Here is a 16,964-nt window from a genome sequence, read left to right as displayed (position 1 = left end):
TTTCGAATTTCTTAGAAAGTCCTTGAATTCCCGTGAATTTTCTAGAAACTCCCTGAATTTCCTCGAAATTTCTGAAAACTTCTCGAATTACCTCGAAATGTCTAGAATTTTCTAGAATTCCAATAGATGGCGCTGCACATAAGGACCGTTTCCTAAAATGACCCCCCATATTGAAACCATAGACGTATCCAGGTCAAAAAACCTCGGAAACTCAAAAATTAGAATCCCTGGACTATTCTGAACACTTCAGGCGTCTGCGGGACATATGAACAACAAACAATTAATTTTTTTGCACTAATTATTCATTTTTAGACATATATAATCGATCTTCAATGCATGATAAATCTCACTCCAATAGCCCGCGAATTTAAAAACTCATAGTAGTGTCGCCTTAAATGTATCTTATATTTATCTGTAATCACTCGATTCGTTTTTTTCATTTCGTGTAATATCATGTATAGATATAAATATATGTATTTAAGCGTTTAATCGCTTCTTTACACATTTGGCCTCGTCATTACTGTTTTTTTCTCAACATCTAACAAATAAACAGAGGTATCCTTCTCCCGAGTTGAAAAACAAGAATTTAAAAAAACAGTAATTTTGATAACCAAGGGAATGCGAAAATGGCTGAACTTTCTATTCCCTTGAATTAACTGTTTAAGATTAAAAAATTAAAATATCATTGTTTTACTTCAATTCTCGATGACAATGGAGACTTTTTTGTTCAATGTGAAAATTTCTCAGTCTTTTCTTTATCTGTTCTTTAGGATTTTTCATTGTAATTATTTTCTTAGGCGATTGGCGGATCATCGTCGTCGTCCTCCTCTCGTGTTACCAACACATTTCCATATAGATTTCGACGACAGGGGAGTAATCTGTACCGTCTGATAATACAGAATCCAAGGCCACCAAAGAGAAGTAGAAATGTTGGGACTAGTAATCCAACTGCTACAGAACTGCCTGCAAAAAAATATATTAAGCCATGTTTTTGAAGAAATTACCTTGACACATCTCCACACAATTGATAGGGGCGAGTGGGCAGAATGAAACAGCCGAAAAACGGCTATTTGACGCAATTCAAGCAAAAAAATTCTTTCTGTCAACTTTTGTTTATTAACTTTTTTTATTATTGTGAGTACTGATGAGAATAATAATTTTCTATTCGGTAGAAAAGAACATGTGGTGCGAAAAAAATCATTGATATTCGAAACCTCTATACATATAGCGTAGCGACTATCTATTACCTCTGCAGATGAATCCCACTCCCCTGTTAGATCTCGATCTCAACGTCCACTAGTCAGCTTGTCCCCTGACTCTCCAGCAGACAAACCAAGACCTCGTCATCGCTGAGTCTATGTTCTCTCCTCATTCGAAACTCCCGAAGGTTTTTCATATATTTCTTATATCGAGACGACAATATTAATAATATTCATTAATTTTATCCAGTTTTCTTTTCAAATAATATGAAATATTTCATCTATAATTCAATTGATTAGATTAGGGCGATTACACTTTTCTTTTTTCATTCGATTGAAATTCAGCATCACATTTTCCTTCTTCCCCCTCTGGGTCACCCCCTGGGCCTTCTTCTGGACTTTGGATTTTGCTGTTTCATTTTCTTTTCAATTATTCCATTGACTAAATCTTCTCCCGTCAAAACTTCTCAATAATTTTCCATTCTACTGAATGGAAAATTATTATTCTCATCAGTACTCCCAATAATAAAAAAAATAGTTGATAAAATTTTTTTTTTCGTGAATTGCGTCAAGTTCTTTTGGGAGTGTTTCATTTTGTTCCACTCTACCTTACATAAATTAAGATTGAATTATTTGGAAGCTTCACCTGAAGATTCGGGCTCATTTATGTGATCTGTAGAGTCTGTAGAGGCGGCAGCTGTTGTTGAAATAACAACGCATTCACCAGATACTACGTTGAAGCCTCTTAGACACTCGCATTTTGCTGTACTATTCAGTGTTGTACTTTGCACACACCTCTCGTTCTCACCACAGGTGTCCGGTGAACCCACCGTGTCAATGTGACACGGTTTTCCCACTTTTCCATAGCAATCTGCAGTGAAAAACGAAAATCAATAACGAGAAGTGAGTGAAAATTCCCTTGAAAAGATCAAACTCTAAACAATATCTAAGGAGTGAACGTATACTTTTAATTTCATTCAAAACTTTGAGATTTGCGCGTTTCTTAACGTCAATGGCAATCACCAGTGCGCACAAATCTCAAATCTGGAGCATTAATTATAGATTCTCGCATATCGATTATTTCCAAGCGCAAGCAGACACACAAATCCATTGTTCCCACCGATGACTCGATGATCAAAAGGACTTGTTGTTGTGATCAGAGCACAGTTCAAAGTTCCATAATATTAAATACTCATGCATTTTTTGTTCCCGAATGGAAGCTTTGTAATCGTTGATTTTGAAATGACCTAGAATGTCATGAAACGTGGGGATATTATTTTTATTAGAAAATGGGTATGTTCGGATGTCCGTGCGAATTTTTCAGAAAATTTTTGTAAATCTTCACAGAAAAATGACTAAAGTTGAAGCTAAAAATATGAAATTTCGGCACATAATTGGTATTACTTTGGAGCACTTCAAGGCGCAATTTCAGCGCAATCGTTCAAGTAGTTTCCGAGATACAGCAATTTCTTAAAAATCTTCTTATCTCAATATCTCGAAAACTACGTAACTGAATGCAGGATCATGTGGAAAATAAAAAATATGCTTCTTTTTACATTAAAGAAGGGAATTTACATATGAAGCTGAAACTAGCAGAATATTCGTCAGCAGAAAATTCAATTCAAGGGATATTAAAGTGTAAGTAAGCCAAATAATCATATGTACAAATATTTTTCGAGTGCGAAATAGTTTGTACATTACTTAAGGGGAGACTACTATGAGTTTTAAAAGTCGTGAGTTATTGGAGTGAGACTTTTCATACGTTGAAGATCGATTATATAGATCTGAAAACGAATAATTAGTGCCAAAAAATTTTTTTTATTGTTCGTTTGCCCGAAAACGCTTAAAATGCTAAAAACAGTCCAGGATCTCCGATTTTTCAGCTACAAAAGAATTATTTTTTTAATTTTCGGAAAATGTGTGGAACAACAATTACCAGCCAGTTTTTTGGAATTCGACTCCTACACAGCTGATTTCGGTTTTTTTCATATAAAACAATTCACTATTTGTGTAAAAAAATACAAAAAAGCAAATTTGGCCATGTAAGAGGCGAATTTAAAAAAAATAGCTTGTAATAGTTATTCCACATATTTTTCCGAAAATTTTGAAAAAAAAAAATCCTTCGTAGCTCACAAATTAGAGGCCCTGGACTGTTTTTGGCATTTTCAGCGTTTTCGGGCAAAAGAACAATGAAAAAAAATTTTTTTTGCACTAATTATTCGTTTTCAGATCTATATGATCGATCTTCAACGTATGAAAAGTCTCACTCCAATAACCCATGACTTTTAAAACTCATAGTAATCTCCCCTTAAAAACATTTGTGCACCCCTAGATTCGCCGAACACAAATCTTCTGCTATCGAATCTTTTCAGCTAGTTTCAGCTAGTTTCAGCTAGTTTCAGCTAGTTTCAGCTTCATAATTTATATAGCGTTCCACATCTTTGTGACGTCATAGGAAATTATTGGATGGGATTTGGATGAGGCAGGAGGGGAACCGGAATTATTCCGGTTCCCGGAATTATTCCGGCAGAAAATTTTCACTGAAAAAAAATGGATAGCTGACCCGATGCATAATCGGAAGGTCCCGGGTTCAAATCCCGGTCATATATATATAGTATTATGTTGAATTTTTTGACGTCAAAATATTCATTGTAATAATATCTATCAAATCGCAATATTGCTATGTAACTAGGGACAGTTTGGTAATAATTAGCATTTTTCGTTTTTATGAGAAAATCGTTCTGTGCACGATAACTCCCCAAAAAATTTAGATAGGATTTCGAAATTTGGCGAGATTGTAGCTCTTATGATATTACAGGATGGGATTGTGGGTAGGCGAAATCGGACAAGTGGTTTAGAAGATATTCAATTTTTTGTGACAAACTGTTTTCTTCAATATCTGCCAATCTCCTGCTCCGATTAATTTGATTTTTTTTTCAAAATACTCGTCTTGCCGCCCCCTATCAAGACCAATCAAAGTATGAATACCATTCATACAAAGTTTTCGAGATATTCGCGTTTTGCTAATTTTTTCAGTTGAGAGTTAACGTGACGTTCCATAATCCGCTTAAAACTTGGAATAAACATCTGAGATTCTGGCTACTAGTTACTATCATTGAGTCACACTTGTGTACAAAATTTTGTGTCCATCAATTCAATACATCCTCGTATAGAGCAAAATACATCCAAATTGATCCAAAAATCTTTTTTTCAAAAAGTCACACATCGTCATTTTATCGATTATTTTCGCCTCTGGGGGCTCATCCTCGACTTGTTCTTTCGCTTTTTAAAATTCATTCTTCTCAGAAAAAGGAACAATGAAAGCATTTTCCAACAGTCCAAAATGGTTCCCTCTTTCTGAATCTCTCGAGAATGAAACTAAATGATGGGCATAGAAAGAGTTGATTTAAGTTGAGTGATGAGAACCGGAAGTGGACGATTGTCCATGAACGCGCCTGAAGATATGCTGAAAGAGAGAGAGAGAGCGCGAGAGAGAAGAGTGGGGTTTAACGACAGCCAAAAGGGGAGACAAGCAGCCAATTGTTCAGCGCCTGAGGACGTGTAAATTGTTGCTGCCCCTCTATCCAGCGAAAATTTTTATCAAAAAACCTAATCCTCTCGCGGGTGATGCATAAATGTCATAGTGTCAAAAGCATAAATAAACTATACAAGACAACACAGCTGTTTAGCCTCAGAATTATCTATTTTATCAAATGATCCACTATCAATTCATCATCGCACGCAATTGCAATTGATTCACCTCTGCGATAAGATGTGAATTATCATGACAATAAAAGAATAATAAAAAGTGTGTGTACTTGCCTATAACAACCGCAAACACAACCAAAAGTCCAAAGTAGCTGGTACTTTTCCACCCAAACATGTTCTTCCAAAAATAACCCAAAAAATAACCCCAAATCCTTGCTCCCCACTTCACCCAAGAGAAATTTTGCACTTTCCTTTTTATAGCAGAGATATGACCAGTGACGAATAACAACAACAACCCAAGAGAAATCTTACTCTGTTACACAAGGAACATCATCGCATGATTCTCGCCGAATAACTAAAAATAATAAAAAAGCCACTGAAAAAAAAAATTGAATTGAAACGAAATATCGTCCGAGTCGAGTCACTTTTTTCAACTATTTATTTTCGTTTCGTTGTTATTGTTGTTATTGAGATTGGCTAACTGGAGATCAGACGAGACGAGTCCACCTGGACTTAACCTCACACGAAATTCCCGAAAACTGGCGATTTTTTTTTACTGTTCACTGATGAAATTCAATTTTTTGTACTCAACGGTGATTTATTTATTTGGACAGGGGAGGAGAGATTTAGTCGAGTCGTTTTGAAACGTCTGGAAGGAGTAGATTTACACACACCACTGACGGCGGGGTTCTCCTACTCTAGTCGTGACAGATAAATGCGCGTTGAGTTGTGTGGAGAGAGTGATTGGACGATTGCGGTAGTGGGAGGTAGATAGGGAGTTCAATCATCTGTTATTATTTCACCCGCCATTTGCCATTATTGAATTGTGCGAGCATACTGCGTCGGGGGTAGGGCGGAGGGGGGTTGCTGGGGAGTTTTGGTGTTTGTAAATTGCGAGGGCCGCCTAGAATATTCTGGGGATTTTTGTTTTGCGGGAAAATTTGAATAGGGTGATCGGGCGATCGGGCCAATTGTGGAACACTCGAGGCTCTTCGGAGGTCCAGACTTCTGATTTCAAAATGAACTATTGTGTGGAAATAGTATATTACGCAACAAGTGCGTAATGGGTTTTTTGGCTCGTGGGAAGTTGTAAAACGAGCCGAAGCCGAGTTTTACAATCCCACGAGTCAAAAAACACCATTACGCACGAGTTTCGTATACTATTTTATGTCATAGGGCCCAGGGGTCCTATTTATAGCCAGGGGTATACTATTTTATGTCATAGGGCTATACCTCGCTCGTTGCACCCGAATTCAATGAAATTTTCATTTCTACTGAATGAATATCGATAACTAATCAATTTATATGTGTTTAATGTTTTGAATTTGTATCGCCCGCGTTCCCTTTTCTCTCTAAACATAACCCCGCGTGATAGAATGGCCGCTGACGTTGGGGCATTGTTGGTGGACTCGAGAACAATCACAGACGAAAAATTACGATTTTTCGATGGGAAAAGCGAAAAAAAAATAGATGTATATTTTCATTACTTGAAAAAAGTGGTGTGACCCCCCGTAAGGTCATTAGACCCTCATGATCACTTCGTTCGTCGCTCCCGTTTGACCCTTAACACCGTTTGATTCTTATAACCACACTGATAGAACGATTCATTTATTCCAAACGAGATTCGTTAACTATTAACGAATGATAGAGTTGAATATGACCAAATGAATATTTGTTAATAGTTCTAGTGACTTCTGTAGTCAGCGTAATTCCCGGGTTCGATTCCCGGCTGGGCGAAGCGGAAATTTTTTCTCTCTAAATTCGAATTCTCTTAGAATTCTTCAATGCCTAAAGGAGGTTAGGCGGTGTTTGAGGTGAATTTGAGAGTGAATTTCTGTGGTTCCCGGTAGCTTAGTCGGTAAGAGTGCCCGGCGCGTATCTGGGAGACCCGGGTTCGATTCCCGGCTGGGCGAAGCGGAAATTTTTTCTCTCTAAATTCGAATTCTCTTAGAATTTTAGTCACTAGAACTATTTGTTAATAGTTAACGAAGGGTTCACTTGAATGGCGAAAGTCAAGTCAAACAAGGCTCCTCAAATATACATTCGCTAACTATAACGAATGAACATTTGGTGAGACCGAATAGACCCCAACCTCCAACCAAAATCCATTCGTTAACAATAACTAATCCGTTCTATCAGTGTACTCTCTTCCCGTTGAAAAATGACCGGGAGTCGATAGAACGTAAATATTCGGGAGTCGATAGAAGAGCCGAGAGCGGCGGTAGGCCTCGAGCGCTCGGAGCGCAAGGTATCTTATAGAGACGTATCTTATACGAAGCCTCTACTGTAATTTCAAGAAAGGTCCATTTCTGTCATTCTGTCCTCTTCTTTGTCAACTATTACCGTTACTCAATCATTAATTCGTTATTGGTTTGTCTATTTATCTTAGGCCATGAGAGTGACCATGTCCTTCTTCACTCTTTTGTTATCAGTCCAATGATACGATTACACCATATGAAGGCGAAAAATATATAATTTTGTAACAATGAAACAGGAATGGCGGATGGCACATGTCGGAAAATTTTGTGGATATTCACCTTTAGTACCGTTATTCGAAATGTTCTTCAGTCTTTTTGTATTTCACTCTGACAGAAGACAACGGCATACACGAGAACAATAATATTGTCAACACAATGATTAAGGAATAAAAAACCCCTAATTTGCACAACATATGTAGGATAAACGGCAACCGCTGGATGGTTAAGGAAATGTTTAGCTTCATTAGAGGATTTAGACTCGATGAAGTAGCTGAATGAATAAAACTGAGTTCCAGACCTGAAATTTCAACATTCGAAAATGCATTCAACATGCAACATTCGAAAGAATGTATGCATTAGGAAAAAAACAATAATTTGAAGCGAAAAAAATGAAGAAGAGAATAATTAAATGAGGGAAAAGTGGAATATCGCACGGAGAGAAATGTTCAGTAAAAATTACGGAACTCACAATTCACTCACCGATTACGGAACGCTCCGGGAAAATTTCGTGACAGTTCCGTAAAATTTCCTACAACCACATTTCGCTCCGGAATTACGGAAAAGATACGTAATTTTTATTGAATATTTCTCTCCGTGCGTTGAAATCCCCAATAACTGGACGCTAGGGCGATTTATGGCCAATACATGGACGGTCTGGAGAAATATAGAATTTTCATCCAGTTTACACAAACATGTGAATTTTGTTTTATTGAACGCGATGAAATACAAGGCAAATTGATTCTTAAGGGGATACGTCGGTGAAATTTAAAACTGGGTCCCAAGGCCCAGTTAAAATTTTACTGGACCTTGGGACCCATTGAACAGTCTGTGATATATGACGGAATATGGGAATAACTAGGGAAAATTACGGACCCGATCGATTTTGCCCCGTATAACCACGAAAAACTTCATTTTTTCCTGTTTTTTCCGTCAAAATGCTCCTTGCGCCGTAGTTTTCATACAATTTTAAGTTTTTTTAAATGTTCGTTACAGTCCGAAGAATAAAGTTAAGCATCCGGTTTACTTTATTTGCAATAGATCATGAATAAACGAATTTGGAACTTCATAAATTTTACTCCACTCTAGAAACACGGAAAAATTTATGAAATTTAAAATTCATTTATGCATGGTCTATTGCGAATAATGTAAAACGGATGCTTAACTTTATTCTTTGGAGTGTAATGAACATTTAAAGAAAAAAGCTAAAAGCATTTTGCAGGTAAAAACAGGCAACAATCAAGTTTTTCGTGATTATACAGGGCAAAATCGATCGGGTCCGCCATTGTCCCTATTTATTCCCATATTTCGTCATATATCACAAACTGTTCAATACACGGAGAGAAATGTTCAGTAAAAATGACAAAACTCACAATTCGCTCACCGATTACGGAATCGACTCAGAAAATTAATTTTTTCACAGGAGATTAAAATAAAAATTACGAAACGCTCTGGAAAAATTCCGTGACAGTTCGGTAAAATTTCCTACAATCACGTTTCGCTCCGGAATTACGGAAAAGATACGTAATTTTTATTGAATACTTGTGATTCTCCTTCTGAAAATATTGTGCTATTTCCCCCATATGACACTTTTAAAAGAGAACTTTTTTTTTTCTCTCCACGACACTCTGTCACTGATGCTTAGCAAATTGCAGCGCCACGTCACCCAGCACTGTAACTCTTGAATATTTTTTTGGTCGCTGTAATGTTGATGTTTCGAAAAAAAAATCCATCACATGATTATACATACGTGTTATTATTGATAATGATAATAATCCGCACAGTTTTCGTCCTATTATTTATAGAATATTCAATAAACGGTGAAATCGTTCAGGTATTGGTCCGAGTCAAGCTATTGGTCTGTTTACCCTATCCGGAAAATTATTCAACTGCTGAGCCCTTCGATTTCTTCGTACCTCTCCAAGTTCTCATCCCCGTATTTCCACTAGATAATTTGCACGACTCCCACAGAGCGGGGGGCTATCATAGTAATTGTCCCCTATTCCGCATGCTACTTTATCAAACTATTTTCAAGACTTGAATTGTCAATGAACCACCAATTTTCTCGTTGTCTAATGGCAAAAAGAATATGTTATAGGCCTCGTAGACTCACCACATATCGCAATAACATTTAACGCTAGTTTTCACTCTCACCAATAATTGAATAACCAAATTGATATGGTGAAAGTCATTAAAACCTCGCATGCACCTCGTTTCCGTATAAACGAGTAGAGAGATGATCATTATTAATTCGTCCAAGGGAATAGGCAATGAAGCAGACTAGACGCCTCACTAGAAGTACTAAATGATTTTGCGATTTGACTAACGTGTTGAGGTTGGTTCTTATTCAGAGTGAAAATGAAGAGCATACTCGACAGTACATATTACAGGCCTACCAGGTGGGGTATGAGAATGATGGGACAGTGGCCGTTCCAGTCTGCTGGGAGAAATAGGTTTTTCAAGTGCCTGACAATTTTTCTCGTCACCAGTATATGTGTACCAACGGTATCAAAGGATTATCACCATTATATTATACTACATTATCGCTATTGGGAGGAATTATTATAGAGAATTTCATAATTTTTATCATTCCAGATGATTAAGTTTGTGGAATCATTGGACGACATAGATGTAGTGATGGAGTCTATTCCAATGTTTTGCGTCTATGCTGCAGCGTACATAAAGTTCTTCACTTGGGCAATTGACGATAATAGTGTAATTGTGATGCATTTAATTGAGTGACTTATTGATTATTATGTGAGTGAAATTTTCAGATGAGAGAATTGCTACTGTCCATAGAAAGGGATTGGAAAAATTTAAAAGTTGAGGAGGATATCCAATTATTGGCAGAATTTTCCGAGCGCGGGAGAAAAATTAGTAATCTTTATACAAGTACGGGAGTAATTATGATATTTATATACATTATAGGGTGAACAAGTCAATTGCGGACCCTCTCCTCCCTCCAATTATCGGAACATTCGAATATTTTGCCAGATTTCTGGAATACTTGCCTATCTATCGAATCGATTTTTTTTAATCAAGTGGATATTTGCTTCCATAATATGAGAATATATTTGGTGGTCTATCTCCTGTTTTCCGCTCAATAATGGATATAAACAATGCCAGCTGTCATTTTTTGCCATTTTGCGAGAGGTGAGTAGTTAGATGTGACAGTGTGACCGCTAATGTGCCGAAGGAAATTACTTGGGTTAATAATCATCAAATGTCGTTAGCCCGGACTAATATTGATCCTAAAAGCTTCATTTTTTCATATTGTTGCATTCATTTTATCCGAAAGTTCTTATTTCTACAAATATAGGGGTGTTTCGCCATTTGGGTTGGGTTTTCATGGCATTTCTAATCGACGGAACACTGATGTTTTCGTTTGGCCCGTTCCAGAGTGGTTCAGTCAAAAGTATATAAATAATTGATAAAGTGAAAATATAGTGACATTTATGTTTCTATTCTTTGTTAAATTTTTCTGACAAATTCATATACGAAGAAGGTCGAATTATGTGTTCATGTGATCGACATTACTTATTTTTACGTTTGTTCACGGAAAGAAATGTTCAGTAAAAATTACGGAACTCACAATTCACTCACCGATTACGGAATCGACTCAGAAAATTTAAGTGACGGTATCGTAATTTTAAACCCTGCCAGCTGTCATTTTTTGTCATTTTGCGAGAGGTGAGTAGTTAGATGTGACAGTGTGACCGCTAATGTGCCGAAGGAAATTACTTGGGTTAATAATCATCAAATGTCGTTAGCCCGGACTAATATTGATCCTAAAAGCTTCATTTTTTCATATTGTTGCATTCATTTTATCTGAAAGTTCTTATTTCTACAAATATAGGGGTGTTTCGCCAGTTGGGTTGGGTTTTCATGGCATTTCTAATCGACGGAACACTGATGTTTTCGTTTGGCCCGTTCCAGAGTGGTTCAGTCAAAAGTATATAAATAATTGATAAAGTGAAAATATAGTGACATTTATGTTTCTATTCTTTGTTAAATTTTTCTGACAAATTCATATACGAAGAAAGTCGAGTTATGTGTTCATGTGATCGACATTACTTATTTTTACGTTTGTTCACGGAAAGAAATGTTCAGTAAAAATTACGGAACTCACAATTCACTCACCGATTACGGAATCGACTCAGAAAATTTAAGTGACGGTATCGTAATTTTAAACCCTGCCAGCTGTCATTTTTTGTCATTTTGCGAGAGGTGAGTAGTTAGATGTGACAGTGTGACCGCTAATGTGCCGAAGGAAATTACTTGGGTTAATAATCATCAAATGTCGTTAGCCCGGACTAATATTGATCCTAAAAGCTTCATTTTTTCATATTGTTGCATTCATTTTATCCGAAAGTTCTTATTTCTACAAATATAGGGGTGTTTCGCCATTTGGGTAGAGTTTTCATGGCATTTCTAATCGACGGAACACTGATGTATTCGTTTGGCCCGTGCCAGAGTGGCTCAGTCTAAAGTATATAAATAATTGATAAATTGAAAATATAATGATATTTATGTTTCTATTCTTTGTTAAATTGTTCTGACAAATTCATATACGAAGAAGGTCGAATTATGTGTTCATGTGATCGACATTACTTATTTTCACGTTTGTTCACGGAAAGAAATGTTTAGTAAAAATTACGGAACTCACAATTCACTCGCCGATTACGGAATCGACTCAGAAAATTTAAGTGACGGTATCGTAATTTTTCACAGGAGATTCAGATAAAAATTACGGAACGCTCCGAAAAAATTCCGTGACAGTTCCGTAAAATTTCCTATCAACCACATTTCGCTCCGGAATTACGGAAAAGATACGTAATTTTTATTGAATATTTCTCTCCGTGTTCACTAGTAAGAGTGTCTTTGCGTAATAAAATTAACATGATAATTCCAATTTTCAATTATAATCTGAACTTGTTGACATTTTTCTACAAAGTTTTAATGTTTCGTGATTGGCTAGTTGACAGTATAACCGCTAATTTGCCGAAAGAAATTACTTGAGTTAATAATCATCAAATGTCGTTAGTCCAGACTAATATTGATCCTAAAAGCTTCATTTTTTCATATTGTTGCATTCATTTTATCCAAAAGTTCTAATTTCTACAAATATAAGGGTGTTCCGCTATTTGGATTTGGGTTTCATGGCATTTCTAATCGACGGAACACTGATGTATTCGTTTGGCCCGTGCCAGAGTGGCTCAGTCAAAAGTATATAAATAATTGATAAATTGAAAATATAATGACATTTATGTTTCTATTCTTTGTTAAATTGTTCTGACAAATTCATATACGAAGAAGGTCGAGTTATGTGTTCATGTGATCGATATTACTCATTTTTACGTTTGTTCACTAGTAAGAGTTTCTTTACATAATAAAATTAGCATGACAATTCCAATTTTCAATTATAATCTGAATTTCTTGACATTTTTCTACAAAAATATCTTTATTGCTTCGGGCCCCTCACCTTTGACTATCTCACAAAGTTCTAATGTTCCGTAATTGGGCGCACAATATTCCATATTTGGCAAAAGTGTTCGGTAATAGGTTTTTTGGACTTAAACCTAATTTTTCATTTTGCCCGATTATTTCTCATTACATAATGTGTTTTTTCTCTTATTCTTCTGAACTCTACTGAATTTGGAATCGACCAGTATTTTAGAAAATATTTTTTCAAACAATAGTTCATTTTCAAACCATTCTCTGAACCTCTGAAGACCCTTGAATATTCCATAATTAGACTGTTCACCCTAAATGAAACTCATTGAACTCGCACCATATCATAATTTGCTTTCTAATCTTCCAAAAAACAACATGATTGCGTATCTCAAAATATATAAATGTCGTGTACTTTTTTTATTTTACTCTACAAAAAATTAATTGAATGTAGTGTCTATTTTTGGATTCCTCGCATTGTTCCTCACTATACCGGCAATTCCAATGCTAATGGACATATGGATACCTCTGAATGAGTCTCGCTCACGAATATTTCTGTATCAAACTGAATATTTCGTTGATCAAAACGAGTACTACTTCCTAATTCTGATTCACGCTTATTTGACTATTCCCGTTGTATTCACCGTCGTTCTTTTCTTTGATAATTTATTTTCAATATTTGTCAATCATACTTGCGGCATGTGCAACATTTTAAAGTAAGTGAATCTCTAAAAGGGAATATTCTGACAGAATGAACCTACCTGACATGAGTCAATGAACATTTGGAGAAATTTCAGTAATTTTTCAGTGCTTATCGATCTTTTAATCGTCACTTTTACTGAGGTTCATTTTGTCTCTCTCTATCTGTTTCTGCTCCATTTTTTCTCTCAGATGAACTAATTCCACGTCCATATTTTATTACTAGATTACATCTAGAATGCGTGCATATTGACGACCCTCTTGATAAGGAAACAACTTCAGAGAAACGAATACAAATATGCGCTGACATGCAAACTAATATTCTCGAGTAAGTGAAATATCTCTACATTACGCTATAGAAATTAATAGAGGACAATAGGAGAAGGATGAGAAACGATATGAGACATCTTTAACGATAGGTTTGTTCAACGGTTGGAATCAATTTGTACAATTCCATTTTTACTACTGGTTGGAATGAACATGCTGGTGATAACATCGACTGGAATGATGGTAAGCATTCAACTGGGCCTAAATTGAACCACTTCCAATGATCGATAATTACAGCTGCACGGAGAGAAATATTCAATAAAAATTACGTACCTTTTCCGTAATTCCGAAACGCAATGTGGTTGCAGGACATTTTACGCAACTGTCACGGAATTTTTTCAGAGCGTTCCGTAATTTTTAACTGAATCTCCTGTGAAAAATTACGATACCGTCACTTAAATTTTTTGAGTCGATTCCGTAATTGGAATAAATCATTTTTATGTAGGGGAGGATGGGGCAAAACATTGAATGACATTGTGAAAATTCCCAGTTTCAACTTCATTTTGAAGATAATTTTTCATTCTTCAAAACGAGCTCTAACTCATCCCAATCGGATTATTGAATCGGAAAATATTGACGATTGAAGGGGGGCCGTTTTGCCCCATCCTCCCCTATGAACAACACGTATGAAAAAATCCTATAGGATTTCCTATAGTGAAATCTTATTGGAGGATTTCCTATAGGAAATCTTATTGGATATCCTATGGAGAATTCGAACATATCCTATAGGATTTTTCAGATAAGATCTCCTGAGATAGGATTTCTTATGAAATTTACGAAATCCTATTAAAGTAGCTCTACCCTTCGGCCGGGCTACGCTGAACTTTTGGATATTTTTAGATTTTAAATTTTTCAACTAAATTGCATGGAAAACTTTGAAAAATTCATACCCAGTCAGTATTATCTAAATTAAATGTCGCAAAATATTGATATATTTTTAAACATTTCCCTCTTATAAATAAATGATAAAACTTATTTGCAAAACGGTGGATTATTCTTTATGAGGTGTCCAAAAAAGTCTTGATTTTTTCACATCTAATGAAAAAAAATCAGATTTTAATCTTCAATTACAATCGAAATGTTGATTTTCACATAAGACAGTGGGTTAAATCCTGATTTTTGAACATTTCTTCTTTGAAAAACCAAAACGATAATTAACTTGAGAAAAAACTTAGAATTCCGAATCTAAGCGAATTTTCTGCAATTTTTTTGCAGTTTTCAATGATCTTTGAATTTACCGTAAGGGTAGAGCTACTTTAAAGGAATCCGTTTGACTCTCATAAAAACCCCTCCGTTCCGTTTACCCTCACTAAATTTCTTATAAAATTTAGGATTTCCAAAATTTTATAAGAAATCCTATTAAAAATCTCATATGAAATTCTACGGAACATCTATAAGAAATACAGTACGAAAAACCTGATAAGGAATCTTATAGGAAATGTTCGAATTCTCTATACGATTTCCTATAGGATTCCTATAAAAAAAATAAAAATTCCCTATAGGATTCTCTATAGAATTTCCTATAAAAATTCTATAGGAAATGTTCGAATTTTCTATAGGATTTTTTCGTACGTGAGTCGTCTCCCTCTGGCTGTTTTTTTTCTTCAGCCAATCGTTGATAATAAAGTCTATGTTCGTTCAATATGCAGATCGTCATCAAAGGTAATGAAGTGAGTGAAATAATTAGATTCGCATCTTTCAACATCGGCACGATATTCCATCTATTCTGGAGCAGTTGGCAAGGCCACGCTCTGATAGTGGAGAGTGAGACAATATATTCATCAGTGTGCGTATCAGTTTACCAACCATCATTCATCGTCACAATATAATTAATTTTGATTTATTCAACAGTTACCAGAGTGAATGGTACACCTTCCCTCCCAAATTACAACGGATGCTCCTCCCTCTGATGATGAGAAGCGCAAATCCATGTCAAATCACGGCCGGCAAATTCTACGTCATGTCGATGGAGAGTTTTGGTGCTGTAAGTCTTCAGTAATAAATCTCAAATGACAATCAATGGTGACGATAATAACAATGATTACTTTCATTCAAAGGCCATGAGGATGACTATGTCTTTCTTCACTCTATTGCTATCAATGCGATAGATATTTCAATTGAATATCTCAACGCTGGTTATCATGTTGAAGAATACCGTACCTCTATGCGTTATTTTTGTAAATTGATGATGACTAGAGACGTATAGACAAAAATAAAATTTATGTAATTATGAATGATACAATTTTTAATTGCAAAGGAGCATAAGGTGAATACAGAAAGATGCACGGACAGAAATATTCAGGGAAAAAAATGAAGAACTACGGCGAAATATTCAAAAGCTAGGAGCAAATATCCGAACTAAAACTGTCGGGTAGTCTCAAATAATGCACTTTGATTGGTCGAAATCCGATTGGGAAAAATATTCAACAAAAATGACGTATCTTTTCCGTAATTCCACACAGAGAGAAATATTCAATAAAAATTACGTATCTTTTCCGTAATTCCGGAGCGAAATGTGGCTGTAGAAAATGTTATGCACTGATAGACTGATTCATTTATTCCAAACGAGATTCGTTAACTATTAACGAATGAACATTTGGCAAGACCGAATAGACCCTCATCTTCAACCAAATCCATTCGTTAACAATAACTAATCCTTTCTATCAGTGTGGAACTGTCACGGAATTTTTTCGGAGCGGTCCGTAATTTTTATCCGAATCTCCTGTGAAAAATAACGATACCGTTACTTAAATTGTCTGAGTCGATTCCGTAATCGATGAGTGACTTCTGAGTTCCGTAATTTTTACTGAATATTTCTCTCCGTGCAGAGCGAAATGTGGTTGTAGGAAATTTTACAGAACTGTCACAGAATTTTTCCAGAGCGTTCCCCAATATTTATCTGAATCTCCTGTGAAAAATTACGATACCGCCCTTTAATTTTTTGGAGTCGATTCCGTAATCGGTGAGCGAATTGTGAGTTCCATAATTTTAACTGAACATTTCTCTCCGTGCGTCTCATACGCGTGACACTGTGATATACAATTTTCGCAATTTCCCTCCCCCGAATCCCGATGATTTATCAAAATGAAACCACAAACACTGCGAC

The 16,964-nt window shown here is 35.9% G+C and overlaps 2 protein-coding genes across 3 annotated transcripts; one reads left to right on the top strand and one right to left on the bottom strand.

The window, feature by feature from the left end:
* Positions 1-117: 117 nt before the first annotated feature.
* Positions 118-14,216, bottom strand: LOC107040354. Of its 2 annotated transcripts, none has more exons than XM_015260412.1 (3): positions 14,132-14,216; positions 1,846-2,070; positions 118-963 (listed from the first exon to the last, which is right to left on the bottom strand). In XM_015260412.1, the coding sequence occupies exons 1-3, from the start codon at positions 14,169-14,171 to the stop codon at positions 794-796; spliced, it is 435 nt and encodes a 144-aa protein (XP_015115898.1). In that variant the 5' UTR covers positions 14,172-14,216; the 3' UTR covers positions 118-793. The 2 variants fall into 2 exon arrangements, with proteins under 2 accessions (XP_015115898.1, XP_015115897.1); XM_015260411.1 differs by lacking the exon at positions 14,132-14,216 and adding an exon at positions 5,022-5,633.
* Positions 9,740-16,015, top strand: LOC107040352 (odorant receptor 13a). Its single transcript, XM_015260408.2, has 9 exons — positions 9,740-9,886; positions 9,977-10,096; positions 10,156-10,273; positions 13,287-13,548; positions 13,758-13,859; positions 13,951-14,041; positions 15,508-15,644; positions 15,710-15,842; positions 15,916-16,015. Exons 1-9 carry the CDS (start codon positions 9,740-9,742, stop codon positions 15,964-15,966), a joined length of 1,161 nt encoding a protein of 386 aa, XP_015115894.1. The 3' UTR covers positions 15,967-16,015.
* Positions 16,016-16,964: the final 949 nt, after the last annotated feature.

The sequence above is a fragment of the Diachasma alloeum genome, unplaced genomic scaffold (genome assembly GCF_001412515.2).
Source record: "Diachasma alloeum isolate Michigan unplaced genomic scaffold, Dall2.0 Dall_scaffold_00327, whole genome shotgun sequence".
In the NCBI taxonomy this organism is placed as follows: domain Eukaryota; kingdom Metazoa; phylum Arthropoda; class Insecta; order Hymenoptera; family Braconidae; genus Diachasma; species Diachasma alloeum.
The sequence above is the reverse complement of the archived record's forward strand: the minus strand, read 5'-3'. Positions and strand labels throughout refer to the sequence as shown.